The sequence below is a fragment of the Pelobates fuscus genome, chromosome 1 (assembly GCF_036172605.1).
Source record: "Pelobates fuscus isolate aPelFus1 chromosome 1, aPelFus1.pri, whole genome shotgun sequence".
Taxonomy (NCBI): Eukaryota; Metazoa; Chordata; class Amphibia; order Anura; family Pelobatidae; genus Pelobates; species Pelobates fuscus.
The window spans coordinates 306,197,910-306,214,398 of NC_086317.1; the positions used below are offsets into that span (position 1 = coordinate 306,197,910).

Genomic DNA, 16,489 nt, shown 5'->3' on the forward strand with positions numbered 1-16,489 from the left:
TTTTTGTGGATACTTGATATATATATATATATATAGAATGAAGCCTATTGTTGCAAAAAATATATATTTTTATGTACCGCTACTTTAAAATTGTAATATGAAGTAATCCATTGTTTTGTATTACTGGCTGAGAAGTACCTATTTTACTTCAGATCCTGAAGTACATCCTCAAAATGAAGACTACTGGGGACACGTCAATCCCATTGGTCCCCGAGCCTGCTATGACGAGGGGAAGAGAGTGGCTGAAACTATGTGTTATGCTTATATGAAACAGGTTAGTTTTGCAGTTTCAGAATTAGTAAAATGTAATGTTTGGAATATGCATCAATTTTTTTTTTTTTTCATTTTTTTTTTTTTTTTAAACTAACATTTTTGTGTGGTAAATTGTCGTGTGTGTGTGTGTGTATATATATATATATAGTGTGTATTTCTTTACCTTCTCATGTTCCTTCTTCCTGATGTATTCCTGGGTATTGCCACATCCACCACGACTGCAGTCTTTCGTTCCTTGTCTACCACCACAATGTTGGGTTGGTTGGCCAGCACTTGCTTGTCTGTATGGATCTTTAAGTCCCACAGGATCTTAGCCCTTTTATTCTCGACTACCCTTTGTGGTATCTCCCATTTGGACTTGGGCAGGTCCAATCCATATTCTGTGCAGATGTTTCGGTACACAATCCCAGCAACTTGGTTGTGACTCTCTGTGTATGCTGTTCCTGCTAACATCTCGCATCTGGCTACTAGGTGCTGGACTGTATCAGAGGCCTCTTTGCACAGTCTGCACCTTGGGTCTTGCCTGGTGTGGTAGACTCCAGCTTCTATTGTTCTGGTGCTGAGTGCCTGTTCCTGTGCTGCTAGGATTGGTGCCTCAGTGCTGTCTTTCAGTCCTGCCTTTTCCAACCACTGGTAGGATTTTGTCATGTGAGCCACATCCACAATCTGCCTGTGGTACACCCCATGGAGAGATTTGTCTTGCCAAGGAACCTCCTCTTTTTCTGCATCCTCTATCTGTTGAAGTCATCTTCATGATGTACTTGTGGATGCTCTGTGTTTCATCCAGGACTGTGGCCTTGACGCTCATCAGGCCCCGACCTCCTTCCTTTCGGCAGGTGTACAGTCTCTGGGTGCTGGATTTCAGTGGAATCCTATATTCATAGTAAATCGTTTTCTAGTCTTGACATCCATGGTGACCAGTTATTCTCTTGGCCAGGTTATTATTCCAGTACATGATGACTGGTAGGGCATATGTGTTGATGGCTTGGATCTTGTTCTTGCCATTGAGCTGGGACTTCAAGACCTTTCTAAATCTTTATTCAGGTACTTGGATGTTGCTATCCTCCTTTGCCTCTTCTTCATGGTTGCCATGCATTTGTGGTACCCCTAGGTACTTGTAGCTGCTCTCTACATCTTCTATTTGGCCTTCTGGAACTTAAACTCCTTCCATCTTTTTGCCATCATTCACCCGCACTTCTGTAGTCCGACCGACATTCCGATATCCTAGCTGTATATCCTAGTTAGGTGGATCAGTGAGTCAATGTCCCGCTCATTCTTGGCATACAGCTTGTCATCCATGTAGAGTAGGTGGCTGATGGTAGCTCCACTCTTGAACCTGTATCCGTATCCACTCTTCTTGATGATCTGGCTAAGGGGGTTAAGGCCTATGCAGAACAGCTTTGGGGATAGCGCATCACCTTGGTATATGCCATATTTGATGTTCACTTGAGTTATTGTCCTGGAATTGGCTTCTAGAGTTGTTTCCCACCTGCCCATTCTTAATGAAGACTTGTATTGTCTTGCTGACATTGTAGAGAGCCAAGCATTCCAGTATCCATGTGTGTGGCATTGTGTCATAGGCTTTCTTGTAGTCAATCCAGGCCATGCACAGATTGATCTTTCTGGTCTTAGAATCCCTTGTGATTGCTTGATCTACCAGTACTTGGTGTTTTGATCCTCTGGTGGTGTTTCCAATCCCCTTCTGCGTATTGCTCATATATTGACTCATATGCCCTTGGATCTTGGAGGCTATGATGTCTGATAGGAGTTTCCATGTTATGGGGAGGCAGGTTAAATGTTGGTAGTTGGATGGTGTTGTTCCCTTGTGAGGGTCCTTCATGATCAGTATTGTTCTGCCTTGTGTTAGCCAGTCAGGGTAGGAGCCTGTTGCTAGTAGCTGGTTCTTTGGTGCTGCTAGGCATTCATGCAGAGCTGTTAACTTCTTTATCCAGTAGTTGTGGATCATGTCGGGTCCTGTGGCTGACCAACTCTTCATGTGTGCTGCTTTCTGTTGGATATCTTCGACTGTGATGGTGACTGGTTCCTGTTCTGGCAGCATGCAGTGGTCTGCTTTCAGGTCCAGTAGCCACTGGGCCTCGGTGTTATGAAATGCTTCTTTCTCCCAGAGATTCTTCCAGTACTGTTCAGTCTCAGCTCTGGGTGGGTCTTGCGAAGAGATGTGGTGGTTGCCCTGTAGCTGTACATACGCCTTGGATGGTTCTTTGGTAAAGCGGGCATTGATTCAATGGTATCATCCAAGATGTATGCACAGCTACAGGGAATATATATATATATATATATATATATATATATATATATTATAATTTTTTTATTTTTTAGTAATTAGTAGAATTGTGTTCCAACATCATCTCAGTTCCTGCTGTTTAACACATCACTCAGGTAGTTTATTTCTCTCGTGTAAATTAGGTTGTGCTACACAGAGCCTAATTGTATAGTGTAGATTGCTAGATTACTTTTGGTAAACTATTGGATATGGCAGCCTTGGGTAGATAATATGTGAAGAGACAGAAAAATCCAGATGGTGCAGTATGTACTGCACCCTCTGGATTTTTCTGTCTCTTCACATATTATCTACCTGAGGCTGTTCCATACATATCCTTAGACGGGGATTGTTCTGTCCACGTGTACTAACAGCTGAGCTCTAAGTTAGCTCTGGGAAATGTGAGTGTGAACTACTTCAAGCATCCATTCACGCACCTGTAAACGCTTGATTGTTCGATGATCACGCTTCAGAAGCTTTGCAATTTTAAGAGTGCTGCATCCCTCTGCAAGATATCTCACTATTTTTGACTTTTCTGAGCCTGTCAAGTCCTTCTTTTGACCCATTTTGCCAAAGGAAAGGAAGTTGCCTAATAATTATGGACACCTGATATAGGGTGTTGATGTCATTAGACCACACCCCTTCTCATTACAGAGATGCACATCACCTAATATGCTTAATTGGTAGTAGGCTTTCGAGCCTATACAGCTTGGCGTAAGACAACATGCATAAAGAGGATGATGTGGTCAAAATACTCATTTGCCTAATAATTCTGCACTCCCTGTATACCATTTATATATTTTCTTAAGTCTAGGGCGCGGTTTCCTTCTTCTTTCTATTCACAGCAGTATAGATGCCTACTCTACACTTCAACCCAGACAATTGCGAAAGCGTATACAGGCTCTTACCGATGCTAGTTTAGGCACAGATACAATGGTCACCACAAAAATGCAGTACATACTAAAACGAAACACAATAACCAGAAATGTACTTCTTTTTTTTTTTTGTCAATCACTTTTTTATTGAGACATAGAAGTGCATGGGGTACAGAATGAGAAAAGGGAAACAATAGGTTTCATACATAACGGGTATGGCCTAGTGCAGTATATATCGTCCCAGATCTTCTGCAGGCCTCATTATATGGTAAACATATTGAACTTATAATGTATAACAGGTTATAACATATAATACGGTAGAACTCTCAATAGAGGGGTCATTTAATTGTTAGCTGACTTTTTTGTGATCTGCTATCATTGTGGTATGACGTCCTCAGGTTAAACAGAGACTTAAGCTACGCGTGTGGGTATAGAGTTTATGTTCGGTAAAATGGTGAACGTCAGGGGGTAGGGTAGTGTCGTGGGGTAGGATGCTGCTACTTCGTCTGGTTGGGTGAGAGGGTTCTCATAGTTGTAGGTTGCTTGAGTCGTTACATGTTGCGGGCGTGGGGAGCCGTCGGGTATGTGTGGGTGATGGATGGGGCAGCCCAGGGGTCTGCCTCTTGGATCGGTTTTACAGTTGATTGTGTGTATATCAGGTCTGGTCAGGCTACCTGGCTGATTACGTCTGTCTGTCCCAACCATCAGTCATGGCTTGGTTCCCGGTCCATGGGGTCCGTCGTCTGTGACCATCCCACTCAGCTGCCCCCCTCTGGTGTGCCCCTTTCCCATCATGCTCCCCATATGCACGTCTGTTGGGACCGTGGGCTCTCCTCTCCTTATGTGCCCCAGTTTCGTCTCCGCGGGGCTCATGGCCCCCTGACTGGAGGGGTGGGAGGGGATGTGGGCTGGGGAGCAGGGGCAGGGAATGAGGAGGGAAGGAAGAAAGAGGAAAGAAGGAGGAGAAGAGAGAAAGGAGAAAAAAAAAAGGGGGGGGGGGGGGTCCAGTGCCTCCCTAGTTCCCCACCTCTGGGTGTCCGTCCCCGGCTGCTGTGGTCTGTCTTCGGGCTATAAAGGTGCACCAGTGGGAACCTGGTGATAGCGCATTTGTCTCCCGTGCCGTGCAGCGATGCCGTGAGGGATTCCATGCTATATATGTCCTCCACCCGGTCCATCAATTGCTCCACGGTCGGTGGCTCTGCCGAGCGCCATTTAGTTGGGATGAGGGATTTCGCTGCATTAATAAAATGTTTGGTTAGTGAACGTTTGTAGGTGGCGATGGGAAGTGTGGTGTGGTGGAGTAGCATTGGCAGGGGCTGGAACGGTAGCTCTGGATCTGCTATGCTCTTGATTTTGGAGTGAATTTGCTTCCAGTACTGCCTGATTTTGGGGCACGACAACCAGATGTGGATGTCCGTCCCCGCCACGGCTCCGCATCTCCAGCAGGTGTCAGGGAGTTCGCTATTCATGTGATGTAGTCTTGCTGGGGTCCTGTACCAGTTGACCATAATTTTGTAGTTAAGTTCCTGGATTTTTGAGCTGATTGAGCCCTGGTGTGCTAGTACGTGGATCTTCTCCCATTGTTGGTCTTATTGTTTGGTCCGTAGCTTGTTCCCAGCGAGACATGTACCGCGGTGGTGCGCATGGCTTGGTCGTGAGCAGCATGGAGTAGAGGAGTGTGATTCCCTTCAGCGGTCGATCTCTGGCTACGCACATGTGTTCGAAGGCGGTTAGTTCCCTATGGAACAGGTGTTTGCCTGTCGTGGCCCAGTGAAAGTGCTGTATCTGATGGTATTGGAACCTGTCCATTAGTGAGATGGTGCCTTCTGGGATCAGCTCCCTTAATGGTTTCAATCTCGTTGCGGAGCATAGGTGCTTCATGTAGGTCCAGTCCGTGCCCCCGAGGCCTGCCACATCCTCGGGTCGTAGGCCTCCTGCGATATCAGGGTTATGGGTTATAGCTGTCAGGGGGCCTGGGGTCGTGGTGAGCCCATCTGTCAGTCGGGTGGCGATCCATATCTGCATCGTGGCCCGAATAAACGGGTTTTGGATCATTTTGGGGTCCTTTAGGGGGTGCATCGTCCATACTGCGGGTGGTAGCTTTTGGGCCACTTGTTCTCCAATTCTTGCCAAATTTTATCTGAACTTAATGCGTGCCAGTCCACCAGCCGTAGTAGGTGGGTAGCCCTGTAGTAGTGAACTATCGAGGGGAGTCCCAAGCCCCCCATTCGTTTGGGCAGAGACAAGAGTGCCCCATTAACCCTGGGCCGTCCCGTTTTCCATACAAATCTTATTATTGCAGTGTTGAGCGTCTGAATGAAGGCTCTAGGTATCATGATTGGCAGAACTGTACTTCTAATATATTATAAAAAACAAAAAACTGTGCTGTTAATTATATGCCATGCAGTTTATATACACTGTCTTTATCGAGCTTGTCACAGCTGTCTTGGCTGAAAAAGCAAACTGTTATTGTTCGCACAAACAAAAATAAAGAATAAAAAAAAAATAAGATTTTTAAAAAGCCACCAAAGCAAAGCCTATTGACATCCCATGATAAAATCAGAATGAGCAAAACGTTAAAGAATATGACTGATTTTAGATTAAAAAAAATAAAAAAATATAGTTTTGACCCTGGTACCTGTAACTACCCAAGCTAAAATTATCAATTTATTCAAAAGCAAAAATACTATTTATATTTAATCTATCTGTATAATTAATTGCAAACGAAATATTTTAAAAATGGCAAAATCTAAATACAATAGGGGAAATATTGGTTTTATCTTTAATTCTCAAACTAGTAGTAAGCTAAATATTCATTAACTTTGGAATACTGAAAAAGTCATAGTTTCCCTCTTGCTTGGAGAGTAAACTTGAATGCACTGCAATAACCATTTGTTTCTCAAATAACCACGACTATTGCAGCTTAGTTTTCACAACATTTATACGTTTCTTTTGCTACCGTTTTGACTTCTTTGTTACTAGCATTTTGCTTTTGTTTTTTACCTAACAACAGCATTGTTTGCCCTGCTTGTTGTCAAGGAACTATATGACCAAATGTATTAACAATCAATCAAAAACTGTGCTGTTTGCATTTTCAGTTAAGAATTGAAAAATGCTTGCAAGAAGAACAATAATATTAGACATATTGTGTTATGTTTATTTTGGATTTCTTCAATGTGTTTGACCTTGTCTTCCTTGATATTAACAGGAAGGCGTAGAAGTCAGAGTTGCTCGGATATTCAATACATTTGGCCCACGCATGCACATGAATGATGGCAGAGTTGTCAGCAACTTTGTGCTGCAGGCTCTTCAGGGAGAATCTTTAACTGTAAGTATAAACTATATGTTTAAATAGTAGCCAGGGTTCTGAGACTGCTATAAGAATGCATTGAAGCATACAAAATATACAACTAGCCACTAGGTCATGATCAAATCATTGTTCTAAATGTATTTAAAAGGTTACCAGCTTCTCCCGCCCTTCCATTCTTTTTATTCAGTGATCTTCAGAGATTATATGCACAGTTGACAAGAATGGAATGTATATTTTGGAACAGTCTGGTTCTCCTTGAGCAGCAAACTTTGTCTTACCTGTTAACTCATGCAAATGAATTAGCAGATTGTGTGTGCATGTGTTTGTTTGTTTTTGTCGAGGATACCTTATACTCAGTTGGTTATGTCACAGATGAATTCGCCATAAAACTTTCCAGAGCTACTGAAGCTGCTGCTACTGACTTTTGACTGGTTCCTACAGGTAGAATTCCAGGCAGCAAGCTTGGAAGAGGTTGTTCCTGATTTCCTCCTTCTCTGTACAGATGAAAAATGACCAGGGTTCACTTGTATCATTAAAGGGATTCTCCAGTGCCAGGAAAACATTCAGTTTTCCTGGCACTGCAGGTCCCCTCTCCCTCCCACCACCCATCCCCGGTTGCTGAAGGGGTCAAAACCCTTTACCTGATACCCCCTCGGCGGTGGTTTCGGGTCGCTGCCGCACCTCCCCTTAATCACGTCAACCGGTGGAGGAGACTGATCCCGCCCGTCGGCTGAGGAGACCTAATGCGCATGCGCGTTAATGCCATGCACGCGCATTATAGCTCTCCATAGGAAAGCATTGATAATGCTTTTCAATGCTTTCCTATGGGGAATTGAGCGACGCTGGAGGTCCTCACACAGCGTGAGGACGTCCAGCGACGCTCTAGCACAGAAAACCTGTGCTACGAATCAGGAAGTGCCCTCTAGTGGCTGTCTTGTAGACATCCACTAGAGGAGGAGTTAACCCTGCAATGTAATTATTGCAATTTATGAAAACTGCAATAATTACAGTTGCAGGGTTAAAGGGACTCTCCAGGGAGGCAAGTTTACTCACCTGGTTCCAGCGCCGGGAGCCTCGTGAAGCCGCGCCCCCTATTTCGTCAAAATGACTAAATAGGCGGGCGCGAGCAGGAAGCAATCAGACGCTTCTATTTGGAAGCGTCATTGCTCCCTGGTGCGCATGCGCAGCTTTGCCGCACATGCGCACATACTTCAGAGGGCGGCATTCATGCCGCCCTCTGAAGTCCTGAGCGCACTACCGCGCGGTGTGCACGGCCGCAAGCTGAGCTGAGTGACCGCTCAGCTCGCGGTCTTTGCCCGCCCCCCTCCTCCGCTGACTGGCTGGAGAGAGAAGGCGCGCACACAGTGCCTTCTCTCTCCTGAACACGTCAGACGTGTTTTCAAACGTCTGACGTGTACAGGGCCTTTTTAGGGCCCTGCGTGATAGGAAGTCCCTCTAGTGGCCGTCTGAGTGACGGCCACTGGAGGTATTCCTATAAAATACAGTGTTTACATCAGATTGCCTGCAGGGAGCTATAGATCTTACCTGAACAACTACATTAAGCTGTAGTTGTTCAGGTGACTATAGTGTCCCTTTAAGGGTGGTGGTTAAGGGTTAAGGGTAGTGGGAGTTGGCACCCAGACCACTCCAATGGGCAGAAGTGGTCTGGGTGCCTGGAGTGTCCCTTTAATGGAGAAATCTATACTTTAGTCCCAGATCAAATTGTCTAGATCCAGTCAGCTTTGCCACTAGTTTCGCTTAGTGAGGGTTAATACTTGCTCTACATTGTGTGTAATAACCACTTGGTTTGCCTGCAGGAAACAGTGCCTCTAGGTCACAAACGTAATTTTTTGCCATCTTGCCTTTGGCTCTTGCATTTCAGTGTTGGTTGTGTTTTTTTTGTTTTTTGTTTTTTTTAATAAAGTATTTGAGATTTTGCTTCAGGCTCAAGAACCTAATGTCTTGTCTTGTTTATCACAAGGGGTGTATGTTTGTTTATTTTTTTATTTTTTTTTGTGTGTACTTCTGTAAATCTTGTTAGCCTTCCTACATTTTTAATTGCTTAAAGGACCACTATAGGCACCCAGACCACTTCAGCTTAATGAAGTGGTGTGGGTGCCTGGTCCAGCTAGGTTTAACCCTTTTTGCAGTAAATTATGTTGCAGTAAAGTATGTTTACAAATGGGTTAATACAGCCTCTAGTGGCGGTCTCATTGACAGCCGATAGAGGCGCTTCCGCGCTTCTCACTGTGGTTTTCAGTGACAAGACGCCAGCGTTGAGAATGCTTTCCTATGGACTGGCTGAATGCGCGAGCGGCTCGTGCCACGCATGCGCATTCAGCCGATGACTGGGGAAGGAGGCTGAGAGTCCCCACTGCCGAGGGAGCCGGGCGCTGGAGAAAAGGTAAGGGACTAACCCCTTCCTCAACCTAGAGCCCGGCGGGAGGGGGACCCTACGGGTGGGGGGGACCTAGAGACCCTATAGTGCCAGGAAAACGAGTATAGTGGTCCTTTAAGATATTTTGATAATGCTTTCCTATGGACTGGCTGAATGCGCGCGCGGCTCTTGCCGCGCATGCGCATTCAGCCGATGACGGAAGAAGAGGGAGGTGAGTCCCAGCGCTGAGGGAGCCCGGCGCTGGAAAAAAGGTAAGGGATTATCCCCTTCAGCGCCACGGGAGTGGGACCCTGAGGGTGGGGGCACCTTGAGGGGCACTATAGTGCCAGGAAAACGAGTGTTTTCCTGGCACTATAGTGGTCCTTTAAGGATGGCTTGCATAGGAGATTGGCCCTAAGTAACATGAATGGTCAGAGTTTGGCTTTTTTGGGTGTATTTTCACAGTAAGTTTGATCTTCAAGTAGATGGACCCAGTGAGTCTGAACTGTTTTTAGGTGCTACAATGTACTCTTTTTGGAACCTATGCATTAATTGGATTTTACAGTGCTTCTGGAAGGTGTTGTTTGTTCTGACAATTTTCTCTCCCACTATATTCTTTAAGAAGTGTTTTCTTGTTTTTTTCCTGGATCCCAAATGGATCAGAAGGCTTTGGCCTTCAACAACTGGCTCAATTTCATGATCCGGAATGCTGTTGTGATAAGCATTTAACACAAATGAAGAACCATACATCCTATCATTGCAGATGGATCAAGAGGGACACTTTACTTTTAGGGGTGTGAATTGGGGGTTTGGCCAGAGGCATTCTGGGAAATTCTAGGTGACTTGAGAATAACAATTTATGCAAGCAAAATTTAATTGAACACAAAAAACATGTAATGTATTTACACAGACTAATTTCCAAACACATTTATTGTAGTTTAAAGTAATATTACTGTGATTATTAATGCTGTGGAGCTCTGTTATACATTCAAACACACCAATAACAAAGAGCCAAAATGACTGTGCAGCCTAAATAGGGACACTTGCGTGGTATAAAGAACTGTCTTGCAATTTAGATCTTTATAAATTCAAATATTTTCTATAAAGCTTGCATGTTTATTAAACCAACTGTAAATTAAACAGTTGAGGGGAAAATAAAAAGTGGGGATGGGAGGGTGGCTAAATCATTGAATTTAAAACAAAGTGTTTGTGTTTTTTTTTTTTTTTTTTTATGAATAAAGGTTTTTTTATTTGTTATCAGATTTCAATGTCTTTACTGCTTCCAGTTCCTCTGTGGACAAGGGAGCTTCAAGTGCCTCTCTTGCCTCAACTGCCAGTGTTGTATAAACATTAACCTCCAGATATTGTTCAATGGCATGCCCACTCCCATTCGGCTGAGACCCATGTGGCACCACTTTAGCAAAGTATAAGTTTTCATAGTAGGAACACGCTACCTGTGCAATTGCATCCGGCATGCGCTGCACCTGGCCCTTGTGGTCTTTCAGATGTGCAATATGTGATCTCTTCTTTCATTTGTTGATGATGCGGGCTAGCAGTCTGCCAAACTTATCGCTATTTAACCCCTTAAGACCGCAGCCAAATGTACAAGTTGTGAACGAAACAAAATGTAAACAAAACCTGGCATTTGCGCTATATGTCTGTCCAACCGTAATTCACCTCTTTCATATTAAATGCACCCCCCTTATTATATATCATTTTATTCAGGGGAAACAGGGCTTTCATTTAATATCAAATATTTAGCTATGAAACATAATTTAATATGAAAAAAATTGGAGAAAATAAGATATTTTTTTTTTTAGTTCTACATGCCATTTTAACTGTCAATGTCATAATACTGTTTGCTTTTACTGCAATAAAATACACATATTTGTATTCAGCAAAGTCTCACGTGTAAAACAGTACCCCCCATGTACAGGTTTTATGGTGTTTTTGGAAGTTACAGGGTCAAATATAGCACGTTACATTTGAAATTGAAATTCGCCAGATTGGTTACGTTGCCTTTGAGACTGTATAGTAGCCCAGGAAATAAATTTACACCCATAATGGCATGCCATTTGCAAGGTATTGCAAATGGGGTATGTCCAGTCTTTTTCAGTAGCCATTTGGTCACAAACACTGGCCAAAGTTAGCGTTAGTATTTGTTTGTGTGTGAAAAATGCAAAAAACGCCAATTTTGGCCAGTGTTTGTGACTAAGTGGCTACTAAAAAAGACTGGACATACTCCATTTGCAATACCTTGGGTTGTCTACTTATGCAAATAGTATGCCATCATAGGGGTAATTTTCATTCTTGGGCTACCATGGGGTCAAAAAGGCAACGTAAGCAATCTAGCGAATTTTAATGTGAAAAAAATGAAACACAAGCCTTATATTTGACGCTGTAATTTTTGAAAACACCATAAAACCTGTACATGAGGGGTACTGTTGTACTCGGGAGACTTCGCTGAACACAAATATTTGTGTTTCAAAACAGTAAAAAGTATTGCAGCAATAATATCGTCCGTGTAAGTGCTGTTTGTGCGTGAAAAATGCAAAAAACGTCACTTTTACTGGCGATATCATCATTGTAATACATTTTACTGTTTTGAAACACTAATATTTGTGTTCAGCGAAGTCTCCTGAGTAAAACAGTACCCCCCATGTACAGGTTTTATGGTGTCTTGGAAAGTTATCGAGTTAAATATAGTGCTAGCAAATTAAATTCCCTATACTTTCGGCATGGGTTGTCAGGCAGGTCCGGCTAATTGTAATTAATTAGGATACCTAATTATGTAAAATTATTACATAAATATATGTGTAGAATTAATATATGTGTGTGTGTGTATGTGTGTATATATATATATATATATATATATATATATATATATATATATACATTTTTTTAAAAATATTTATATATAGTGATATATACGTATATATTTATGTATATAGATATATATATTTCGTTCTACGTGTATTTTGATATAAATATATATATATATATTAATATCACAATACAGTTAGAACGAAATAAAACACATCTATATATTTTTTTATTTAATTTTTTTATTTAATTTTTTTACGTATTTACATATTTTTTTTTATATTATAAATAAATATATATATATAACAATAATTATATATATATTTAATCAGTATCAGTCTACGTGTAATTTGATATTAATATATATATATATATATATTAAAATTAAAATACACCTAGACTGTTCAGGAGGAACCTTAACTCTATTGACCTCCAGCAGCTGTCGGCTGACATTGATTCACAACTGCTATCCATCCCTTCCCTCTCCTGTCCCTCACTGGCCATCTCCACATATAACACTACCCTCACATCTGCCTTGAACACTGCAGCCCCACTCCAAACATGCACCCCGAGGAGAACACGACCCCAACCTTGGCATAATAAATCAACACGCTATCTGCAGAGTTGCTCCCGCTGTGCTGAACGCTCCTGGAGGAAGTCCCGCACCCAGGCAGACTATCTTCAATATAGATTCATGTTGCTTTCATACAGCACAGCCCTTGCCCTCGCCAAACAGTCCTACTTTCCCTCTCTCATTAGTTCATGCTCCCGCAATCCCAGACGTCTCTTTGACACTTTTAATTCCCTTCTCCGCCCTGCTGTGGCCACCCCCCAAACTAACCTTACAGCTGATAGCTTTGCATATTACTTTACTGACAAGATTGAACAGCTAAGGAAACAATTCTCCCCTCCTTGCCGTTCTCTTTCTCAACCACACATAAATCATGCTTTCCCTACCCTTCAGACTTTCTCCCCAGCTACTGAACAAGAGGTGGCTGCACTTCTCCGTTCCTCTCGCCCCACCACTTGCCCACTTGATCCTGTCCCATCTCACCTCATCAGATCTCTCTCCCCTTGTCTTGTGCCTATCCTAACACACTCTTTAACTGCTCTCTCTCTTCTGGCACTGTTCCTGCTGACCTTAAACATGCCACTGTAATACCTATCCTGAAAAAAACATCTCTTGACCCGTCCTCCCCCTCTAACTATCGTCCCATATCCCTGCTCCCTTACTCATCAAAGCTTTTGGAAAGACTTGTCTTTACCCGTGTGTCTCACTTCCTTAATTCCAACTCTATCCTTGACCCTCTTCAGTCTGGCTTCCACCCTCTCCACTCTACTGAGACCGCTCTTATCAAAGTGACTAATGACCTAATCTCCGCTAAATCCAAAGGTCACTACTCCATATTAATTCTCCTTGACCTCTCTGCTGCCTTTGACACAGTTGATCATGCTCTCCTCCTTCAAACTCTTCAATCACTCGGTCTCTGTGACTCTGTCCTCTCTTGGTTTTCCTCCTATCTCTCCCAACGCTCATTTAGTGTCTCCTGTTCCAAGGATACCTCCTCCCCTCGCCCTGTCTCGGTTGGAGTTCCCCAAGGCTCTGTCCTTGGTCCCCTTCTATTTTCTCTTTATACTGCCTCTCTTGGAAAACGTATTGCCTCTTTTGGATTCAACTACCACCTGTACGCTGATGACACTCAGATATACCTCTCCTCACTGGACCTCTCCCCGGCCGTCCTGCAACGTGTCACTGCTTGCCTCTCTTCCATCTCTGACTGGATGTCGTCACGCTTTCTCAAACTTAACCTCTCTAAAACTGAACTCCTTGTCTTTCCTCCTCCTAATACTGATCCTCCTCTCTCACTCTCCCTTCAAGTCAGTGATATCCACATAAGTCCATCCCTACAAGCGCGCTGTCTTGGCGTCATACTTGACTCTGGTCTCACCTTTGAGTCTCACATCCAGTTTGTTGCCAAGTCCTGTAGGTTCCAACTCAAAAACATAGCCCGCATCCGCCCCTTTCTTAAGCAAGATGCTACCAAGGAGCTTGTCCATGCTCTAGTAATTTCCCGCATGGATTACTGTAACCCTCTCCTGACTGGTCTCCCCAAAAGCCGTACTGCCCCGCTACAGTCTGTAATGAATGCTGCAGCTAGACTGATTTTCCTATCCAGTCGGTCCTCTCACACCTCGCCCCTCTGCCAGTCCTTACATTGGCTCCCTGTATCCTATAGGAGTCAATTCAAAGTGCTAACCCATACATTTAAAGCACTGAACAATTCCAGCCCCTCTTATATCTCTTCACTGATCCAGAGGTATGCCCCTCCTCGTACCCTCCGCTCTGCCCGCGACCACCTCCTGACCGCTGCTCGCACCCGTACGGCCAACTCGCGCTTGCAGGACCTCTCACGGGCGGCTCCTCTCCTTTGGAATAACTTGCCTACTGCCATCAGACTCTCCCCAAGTCTTCAATCATTTAAGAAGGGCCTTAAAACCCATCTCTTCAGGAAAGCGTATGGCCTCCCAGAGTAATCCCTTACATACCTGTCTCTTGCTCTCTCCTATGGGATAGTGCTTTTCTCTCCCCTCCAGCTCTGCTTCACTCCTACTTGATATTTCCTATCCTAATGTTTCTAATACCCCACCTCCTATAGACTGTAAGCTCATTTGAGCAGGGTCCTCTTCAACCTATTGTTCCTGTAAGTTTTCTTGTAATTGTCTTATTTATTGTTACATCCCCCCTCTCAAAATATTGTAAAGCGCTACGGAATCTGTTGGCGCTATATAAATGGCAATAATAATAATATATACTTAGATCATATATATATATATATATATATATATATATATATATATATATATATATGATCTAAGTATATATTTTTTTTTTTTTTTTACACTTATTTAAAGTTATTTTTATTTGATTTTCAGCCAGCAGGGGGACTAAGTGACATTACATTTTTATTATAGTAAAATGAGCATTTCATAACATTGAAGTGGTTATATTGCCAGGTGCTGGTTTTAGACCACTTAAAACTAAATTCGGGTGCCTTATTGTATTGATGTTTGAACTCATACTTATATATGTAAATCTGCTGAGCTAGTTAAATCCAATTTTTTACAAAATAAATGTTTTTAAACTACTACATATTAAATAATATCACTGTTTTCTATTTATTTTTAGGTGTATGGTTCAGGCTCACAAACAAGGGCTTTTCAATATGTCAGGTAACAGCATTTCACATATGTTTATTTTTTCCTCTCTTTTAACAAATGCGTAGTGTCTCCTAATGTAGTATTTTTGTTTCCATATCCTGAATGGGTTATGTAATGATCAGGTAGTTAGCATGACATCGATGATCTGTTTGGTCCTAACTTTCTAAGGGGAAAATGCAGGTTGTTTACAAAACAAGAAAATAGGTGTAATAAATTGCCCTTCTATACTAGTATACTTGTGCAAACATTTGTTCTGACTGTCTTGTATGAATCAAACGCCTTTTTAATCCGTATCCAGACAAATCAATCCTAGCCTTACTTGTGGAAACGTATTCATTGAAAAAAAAAAAACACTGCAGGTAAATCCCATAAACGTTAATATGGATTAAAATGCATTTGAATTAGACAAACCTGTCCAAATTAGTTTTTTTCACAAGGCTAAATACCAGTAATTATTTGGAGAAGAATTGGTGATACCAGATACCTGTGACTAAATTATAGATCTTATAATTTTTTTCATAAAAAAAAAAATCTTTAACCCAATTAATACATTATCATTGTCCTTGTTTGCATTACTTGGGCTTGACATCTTCAGTTTACTCTTTATCTAACAAAATTCATCATTATCATTGGAGGAAAAGTAGATTACAAATCACATTTGCCAGACATGACTACTGCGCTTCGCAGCCTTCTTAGACTTCCTTAACACTCAATTATAGATTTTTTTTTTTTATGACTATCTTATGAAACCTTGATACACCTCAGGCTGCTCATGTTAACATGCTGACTTCTGTTTCTATTGATGAAACTTTTCAATTGACATGCTCTCAATACAAATGTCTTTACAACTAGGCTCTTTCCTTCCACGCCAATATTCCCTATCACTGCCCCTTCTGCTGTTTCTCTACAATTACATTCATACTCGTTACCTTACTCTTGCATAATAGATAAAAAGAATAAGACAGCGCTAGATAACTTTTGGCAGCAACCTTAAAAAAAGGGAATCCCTCAAACCCTTTGAAATAAGATAAATAAATACAGTAAAAAAGGCTGCGCACAAATATAAAATCCAATGGTTAAACAAAAAAAGGAGAGAATTAGTCCAGCTATTGTGTCCTTACAAGTGTCCTTGGATGTTGAGGTCTTCTACTTGTATAGTGGTATCACTTACTCTTGCATAACCTTCTTCATCAGAGCCAGTCAATTGTCTCTCTCATAGGCTATTTCAAACGGTGTTTAAACGTCCTTATTGAACCCTCTATCGTTAAATCTCCTTCGAGACCTTAACATTAACTATGAGTCCAACTAACCTGACTTAATTTTTATTTTTA

At 42.2% G+C, this 16,489-nt stretch overlaps 1 protein-coding gene across 3 annotated transcripts in view; it reads left to right on the forward strand.

Moving 5' to 3' along the window:
• The window catches only part of UXS1 (UDP-glucuronate decarboxylase 1), a 63,895-nt gene that overhangs the window by 36,672 nt on the left and 10,734 nt on the right, over positions 1-16,489 (forward strand). For all 3 annotated transcript variants that reach the window (XM_063458161.1, XM_063458170.1, XM_063458178.1), the window contains exons 9-11: positions 153-274; positions 6,638-6,757; positions 15,127-15,170. In XM_063458161.1, coding sequence (XP_063314231.1) covers positions 153-274; positions 6,638-6,757; positions 15,127-15,170 — 286 coding nt within the window. The remainder of the gene's footprint in view (positions 1-152; positions 275-6,637; positions 6,758-15,126; positions 15,171-16,489) is intronic.